The sequence below is a fragment of the Pelobates fuscus genome, chromosome 1, assembly GCF_036172605.1.
Source record: "Pelobates fuscus isolate aPelFus1 chromosome 1, aPelFus1.pri, whole genome shotgun sequence".
In the NCBI taxonomy this organism is placed as follows: Eukaryota; Metazoa; Chordata; class Amphibia; order Anura; family Pelobatidae; genus Pelobates; species Pelobates fuscus.
Genome location: NC_086317.1, coordinates 399,365,129 through 399,373,154, shown reverse-complemented (window position 1 = coordinate 399,373,154; position 8,026 = coordinate 399,365,129). Strand labels below are relative to the sequence as shown.

At 38.4% G+C, this 8,026-nt stretch overlaps 1 protein-coding gene across 1 annotated transcript in view; it reads right to left on the bottom strand.

The window, feature by feature from the left end:
- Nucleotides 1-821: 821 nt before the first annotated feature.
- The window catches only part of LOC134568921 (solute carrier family 26 member 10-like), a 131,148-nt gene continuing 123,943 nt past the window's right edge, over nt 822-8,026 (bottom strand). Inside the window, exons 15-18 of the mRNA XM_063427638.1 lie at nt 5,260-5,339; nt 3,511-3,565; nt 1,531-1,637; nt 822-966 (exon numbers count right to left, since the gene is read on the bottom strand). Of these exons, the coding sequence (XP_063283708.1) occupies nt 928-966; nt 1,531-1,637; nt 3,511-3,565; nt 5,260-5,339 (281 nt within the window). The 3' untranslated portion in view covers nt 822-927. The remainder of the gene's footprint in view (nt 967-1,530; nt 1,638-3,510; nt 3,566-5,259; nt 5,340-8,026) is intronic.

Genomic DNA, 8,026 nt, shown 5'->3' with positions numbered 1-8,026 from the left:
GCAGCCCTCCAGAAGAGGATCGCGGCGGAGGTGAGTAGTTGCGATCTTCTGGGGGCTTAAGCCGTTACGGCGTTCTATGCCGCCGCAACGGCTTTAAAGCCCTTTAAAGCTGCATCGGCATAGAACGCCGTAACGGCGTTAAGGGGTTTAAAGAGGCAATATAAACAAAGTAATGGAGAAGAGTAATACTCTGACCTGTCTGCTTGATGAAGCAGCAAAGAAAGAGGAAATGATGAGGTCACTATGCCTTATGCACATCCCACTCCCTTGTGATTGGTTCCTTTTTCTATGTGTTTCTTTGCCGCTGTGTGGAGCTAGTAAAGAGAGATTATGCAAAATACAAAGCCTCCTGTCATGTTGTAAAATTGCCATGAAATTATTTCTCCCCAGCAACAGCTGTGCAATGAGTTTTGCATGAGCAAATCTTGCAGGTCAGTTTTAATTGAGTTCACGTTGAATGAGTTTGAATATCAATGCACAAATCGAGTCATCTTCATTTTCAAAAACTCTTTATAAATAATAAAAAAAAATACGTAAAATATTGCATCCAGTGTATTCACAGACACTCATCTGTACTAAATAATAAAAAAAAAGACAGAAAATGTTGCATCTAGTATATTCACAGATATTCCTCGCTACTTAATATAGGCTATTTGATTTCAGAACACTTACTCCTTATTGTTTTGGATCACAAAAATGCACATTTTGCAATTTTCTTGACATACAATTGCTTATTCTAGGTAATGCATCATAAAATAACTATGTCCCTGACTACAAGTAATCCCATAGTCAATTTCTAATCCCATAGTCAATCCAGTTCAATATTCTAGAAGAATGGAATCTGTATCAGTGTCCGTCATCCACACCAATGGAAGGATTTAAGTGGCTTGTGACTGATATGGCTTTCAGACGCCCAGTTCTTACTTATTATACCCATACCATGGAACTCTTCATTGCAATGTTTTCCTGTTTAAAATTACAAATAAAGAAAAAGTGGTAAACGTTAATATCTAGCATTGTGCTTTGGAATTGAATGTACAAGCTGGCTATTCTCAATATAACATTACACTTTCAATATAAATGACCTGCGAAGGACACACTTCTGATACCTAGAGTGGTCACGCAAAACATGCCAATTAGGAAAACGGGGAATTAAACATCTGTCATGTAAGTGCTGTAATGTTTCTCAGCATTACTATGGGAAATTCCAGTTCTGCAGCTTGGCAGCCTGATCATAGTCAAAAAATGAAAAAACTCCACAAAACACCATTGTTCAGCATCATAAAAGTTGCTGATACCTCGGCACACCCTATAAGTGTGGCAATAAGTTTAATCCAATTATAAATACATCTCCCTAAATCTGCTGTATTGCTATTCATTTTTATAGATAAGAAATAACACAGAGTACATAATGGGGTATTAAAAAAAGCTTTATGTCATGCATAACCAAGTTGATGCACCCGCCTCCCCCCTCCAAAAAATCTCAAAGTCCCCATACACAAGTACTGCCATTAAATGAGGCTAACCTACCATGTTCTGCTCGGCATAGCAGGCAGCATCATGCACAGTAACGAAAACCTGCTGTTCACTTAGATGGTCCATGATACCACTGGATACCAATGTCCTCAGTACCTTCTCTACAAACAGAAGACAAAAACTATTTTTACCAGTGAAACCAATATAACATCTCAACATTCACAAATATACATTTCTGACATTCAAAAACATAACAAAAACAAATCAGTGACCAATATAGCCACCTTTCTTTGCAAGGACACTCAAAAGCCTGCCATCCATGGATTCTGTCAGTGTTTTGATCTGTTCATCATCAACATTGCGTGCAGCAGCAACCACAGCCTCCCAGACACTGTTCAGAGAGGTGTACTGTTTTCCCTCCTTGTAAATCTCACATTTGATGATGGACCACAGGTTCTCAATGGGGTTCAGATCAGGTGAACAAGGAGGCCATGTCATTAGATTTTCTTCTTTTATACCCTTTCTTGCCAGCCACGCTGTGGAGTACTTGGACGCGTGTGATGGAGCATTGTCCTGCATGAAAATCATGTTTTTCTTGAAGGATGCAGACTTCTTCCTGTACCACTGCTTGAAGAAGGTGTCTTCCAGAAACTGGCAGTAGGACTGGGAGTTGAGCTTGACTCCATCCTCAACCCGAAAAGGCCCCACAAGCTCATCTTTGATGATACCAGCCCAAACCAGTACTCCACCTCCACCTTGCTGGCGTCTGAGTCGGACTGGAGCTCTCTGCCCTTTACCAATCCAGCCACGGGCCCATCCATCTGGCCCATCAAGACTCACTCTCATTTTATCAGTCCATAAAACCTTAGAAAAATCAGTCTTGAGATATTTCTTGGCCCAGTCTTGACGTTTCAGCTTGTGTGTCTTGTTCAGTGGTGGTCGTCTTTCAGCCTTTCTTACCTTGGCCATGTCTCTGAGTATTGCACACCTTGTGCTTTTGGGCACTCCAGTGATGTTGCAGCTCTGAAATATGGCCAAACTGGTGGCAAGTGGCATCTTGGCAGCTGCACGCTTGACTTTTCTCAGTTCATGGGCAGTTATTTTGCGCCTTGGTTTCTCCACACGCTTCTTGCGACCCTGTTGACTATTTTGAATGAAACGCTTGATTGTTCGATGATCATGCTTCAGAAGCTTTGCCATTTTAAGAGTGCTGCATCCCTCTGCAAGATATCTCACTATTTTTGACTTTTCTGAGCCTGTCAAGTCCTTCTTTTGACCCATTCTGCCAAAGGAAAGGAAGTTGCCTAATAATTATGCACACCTGATATAGGGCGTTGATGTCATTAGACCACACCCCTTCTCATTACAGAGATGCACATCACCTAATATGCTTAATTGGTAGTAGGCTTTCGAGCCTATACAGCTTGGAGTAAGACAACATGCATAAAGAGGATGATGTGGTCAAAATACTCATTTGCCTAATAATTCTGCACTCCCTGTATTATTGCCATTTATATAGCACCAACAGATTCCGTAGAATCATAACTTAGACATCATAACTGCCTAACTGATTTATGCAGTTTGCTCCATCATTTAGATAGCTATGCTGTCGATTTCAATACTTATGTGGCTCAATAAACATACAATATAGCTTACAGATAGCATATGAATGTTTATGGTGTTATCGCTGAAAGTGAATTTTAACTCGGGCCAAATGACTGGTGTATTGCTCTGGGAATGTGACCATGTCTGTCCTATTTGTTTTACTTGTGGATACCATATATTCTAAAATATAATGCAGATGGGTCCTAATGGCAATCTTTATTTAATATGGACTTCTCTAGATGTTGTTTCATACATATGTATATCTGTCTTGTACATCTTATCCTCATCTGGAAATGTCTGCCTTAATGTAGAGCGATCCCAGGAAGAGATCAAGATGTGGTGTAAAATAGTATCCCTATTCACCATAAGGGTGAACTGTCAGTTACTTAAATTAACAATAAAACTTATATATCCATTATGGAAACTCACCATTGCAACCAGAAAGAAGCAAATGCATTCCAGCTTTCTGACACTCAATGCACATCTGATTTGGAAAAAACAGACAAAAAAAAAATTACCTGTAAAATATCAAAATATTTGAGAAAACAATAAAGTTTATACACTATATTAGGGGTAGACAACTTTCGGCACATCAGATGTTATGGACTACATCTCCTATAATCTTCTTAAGCCCATAAAGCTAGCAAAGTATCAAGGGAGATGTAGTTCAGAAAGGTGGCTTACCCTGGCACTATATGCTAATGTAACTCTGCTCTCAGTTCGGTAGCACAGATTTTACCCATTATTAGAAATGTATATTTAATAATGTGGCCACTGATATATAAAGGAGTAGTATGATAACATTTAGGGCATCCTTTATTGGGCAATTTGACATGTATGGTACAATGTGGCAATACGAGAATTCTTGCAATATGTGTGTAATGAGGTGCTGGGTAATTTCTTATGGTAATTATAGACTATTTGGGAGAAATGTATCACATGGAGAGTACTGCAGCATATGTTTGGGACACCCTCTTCCAGATTCTATAGTCATTGTGGAATATTTAGTAGTGAAGAAGTTAATAACCATTAGAACACTGTTTAATTGGCATACACTCAAATACAACATTGGATAATCACATTTCTTGTGTTAATCATTAAGTGAAAACATCCTCTGGGTCAGGAGGATGACAGTATCAATTAATTAGTTTTAGAACTGAAAAAGTCTTGTAAATCACAGGGTCTGCAATTTTAAAATTGTATTACTTTCTATGATACACATGACTTAAATGTGTAATATAATTGGTTCTGCTTCTTTGGAAGTTCTTCTTGGCATCTACAGTGTCATTTTCTAAAGACTTATTTGTTAATATATAAAGAGACTTGTTAGAGGGTTGTCCTACTTAAACACAGCAGCCTTTTGTACAACATGAAATATGTAACAATCATCCTCTATTTCCCAAGACTCAATCCTTAATAAATGCCAGTAATATTGTGGTGACTGGCATAATTCTGTCCTCCTACTAATAATCTAAAGTACATCTATTTTTAGATAGGTTTGGCTTATTTGCAGAACTGTAGAATCATTATATATACAATAAAAAATGTACATCTGTAGAAATATAATCCTATAGTATTAAGAGGGGTTGCTATTAATATTAAGGGGATATTTTCTGTATTATATTATCCTATAAATGTAACAAATATGAGTTATGGAAGATATGAGATCAGTGATCAAACTTGCACTACTGGCCAGTAGTGCCAGTCACACAGCGTGTGTGCATGTAATGATGTGCTCGCATTGTGCTGCCTCAGGGGAGTTCCCTGGTGTCTCTAGACGTGGAACACTGGGCATTCTAAACAAGAGACTGTCCAGTTAAAGTCAGAACCATTGGAAGGCCTGGTTGTGGCAATCCGATACTGAGTCTAACTAGTCTATAATCAGGCAGTCTCTGGGGTATATATATATTTCGATTTACTGACCTTTCTGTAGAAATTCCTTATCTCTTAAGCCTGCTCACTGCCTGTGACCATTAAGGCCAAATGGGCATCACAGATCCATGCTTCTTTCTTAATTTTAAAAAAGATCCTTATTAACCAAACTCTCTTATACCATTAATGTGTTTTAACTGCTATGGCTAAACATGTGATGTTTTTATGTAGTATGAAATATAAACAATAGCGCATCATTAAATTGTTTTGCACTTTCATTGGAAAGAGGAATCTATTAGCATTTACCTGTATAAATAGACGAGCACCAGCTATGTCAATAAATATAATACCACTGCAATCAATTATAAGTGACTTGATCTCCGTATCTAAAATAATTAATAAATAAAGCGTGTATTAACAAATCTAATATTGCATATCATAGGGTCACTGCAAATGTAATATTCATAATTAAACACACACTCACACATCACTATACACATAATAACACACATCCACAGACGCACCCATTATCACATAGACACAAACTCACACATAGGAGCAAAATGTCTTAAAGGATCACTATAGGGTCAGGAACACAAACATGTATTCCTGACCCTATAGTATTAAGACCACCATCTAGCCCCCCTGGGCCCCTCATGCCTCCATAAATATAGTAAAAATCTTACTGTATTCAAGCCTGAAGCTGTAACTCTGTATGCTGTTAGACTCAGAAAAACAAACAGTCTGCTGACATCATCAGAAGTGGTACCCTGATCCAATCACAAAGCTTCCCCATAGGATTGGCTGAGACTGACAAAGAGGCAGATCAGGGGCAGAGCCAGCATGATTCAAACACAGCCCTGGCCAATCAGCATCTCCTCATAGAGATGAATTGAATCAATGAATATCTCTCAGGAAAGTTCAGTGTCTGCTTGTAGAGGGAGGAGATACTGAATGCTTGGATGCATTTTAGGCAGCCATGACCCAGGAAGGATCTCTAACTGCTATCTGAGGAGTGGTCAGTGAAGTTATCACTAGGTTGTAATGTAAACACTGCATTTTCTATGAAAAGACATTGCTTACAGCGAAAAGCCTGAAGGTAATGATTCTACTCACCAGACCAAATTCAATAAGCTGTAGTTGTTCCGGTGACTATAGTGTCCCTTTAATCAATTATACCAATAGTGAGAAAATTGCCAGGGAAGTTTAACGCTGGCTTAATAAAATGGAGAAAGATACAGTAAATATTAAAAAGAGAAAATATCTTAGCAACAAAACAGATTATGCAAGGAAGCAAGTAAGTACTTTTTCAAAGAAAATACAAAAGGGAATAGTACCCTGCATGTAAACATTATCTTGTAAAAGAAAGAGAAAATAGGTACTTTAAAAGCAGAGAGACTGGTAAAAGTATATAACACAGAATGTATAGAGTAAGAAGAAGAAGCTCTAAAGTAGTCATGAGATGTCAAACAAAAAGCACATATATTGTTTGAGAAAGGAAAATAATATGTGACATGAATAAATAGAAACATTATCTTTCCACAGAGTCTATACACCAGTAGAACACTTCAGGGGTGTCCAAGGGCATAACTCCATTACGTAACAAGAAACGAAAAAATAGCACCACGTCACAAAAGAGTGAAAAGATGCCCTCTGGATATGTTTCAACAGTTTAATGTGGTAAACAAACTTCCTCTAATAAGGACTACAATAGTAGCAACTTAAGGATCAGGCATCAAAAATAACAAATGTTTAACAATGTAATAATAAAAAAGAGATACTAATCTTGTAAAGGCTTCCCCTGCACCTAAAACCTATAACAGCCAGGAGCAGATCTATAGGTAGACTAAAGTGAGAAAAGGAAAGACTTTAATCATCTGGCAAATATGCTCATAATAGTCAATCCCCTATCGATCTAATGCCCTCACTTGTGTAGCATAAATAACCAGTAGGTATGATATAACATACAAAACGAGTTCTACATAGAGAATTTATAAAAAGTTATAAATAATAATAATAATAAATCTCTTATAAATCTGCAGAGGTATATATTAATCAAGTATCCATGGAATTTAAAGAGATAGGAAGACAGATCATAGTAAGAGTAAGCCTCTCTCCCTGTAGAAACTCACTAGATAGGTAAAGGGGAATAGATAGCCAGAAGAATTATTAAACCATAATACATAAATAAATAAAAAATGTAATCAAATGTGAAGTGCCCATAAAAACAGAAAAAAACTAACGTGCGTTTCGGTGCACAGCTACATGCACCTTTGTCAGGGGCGCACCTGATGAAGATGAATGTAGTTGAGCACCGAAACACACGTTGGGTGTTTTAAATCCCATGATTATCTTTAGGGGAGTCCCTAATTTTAAATTAAAACTGGTAAAGAATAGTGATGTTGCGAACATAAAATGTTCGGTTCGCGAACGGCGAACGCGAACTTGCGCAAATGTTCGCGAACGGGCGAACCGCCGTAGACTTCAATGGGCAGGTGAATTTTAAAACCCACAGGGACTCTTTCTGGCCACAATAGTGATGGAAAAGTTGTTTCAAGGGGACTAACACCTGGACTGTGGCATGCCGGAGGGGGATCCATAGCAAAACTCCCATGGAAAATTACATAGTTGATACAGAGTCTGGTTTTAATCCATAAAGGGCATAAATCACCTAACATTCCTAAATTGTTTGGAATAACGTGCTTTAAAACATCAGGTATGATGTTGTATCGATCAGGTAGTGTAAGGGTTACTGCACCGCAAACAACCGCAAACAGTCCATTTGCACAACCGCAAACTCCCCATTTGCACAAGGTTGGATACCAAGCTAGCCATGTCCCGTTCCTTGTCCTCACTGATGTCATTGAAGGTCTCTCTTCCTCCACCCAGGAAGCGCGAGATGGAAAAAGATGCTTGGTCGGTCCTCCTACTTCAAATTTGGGGCACTGCGCGTGCAATCTAATGTGCCACCAGATAGGAGTAGTGTGTTAAGTAGTACTATTCTTATCAGTTTAATCCCTGTTACGTCCCCTATCAGGGGACGTGTATATAAGGCATCGATTTTAGGAAGCGT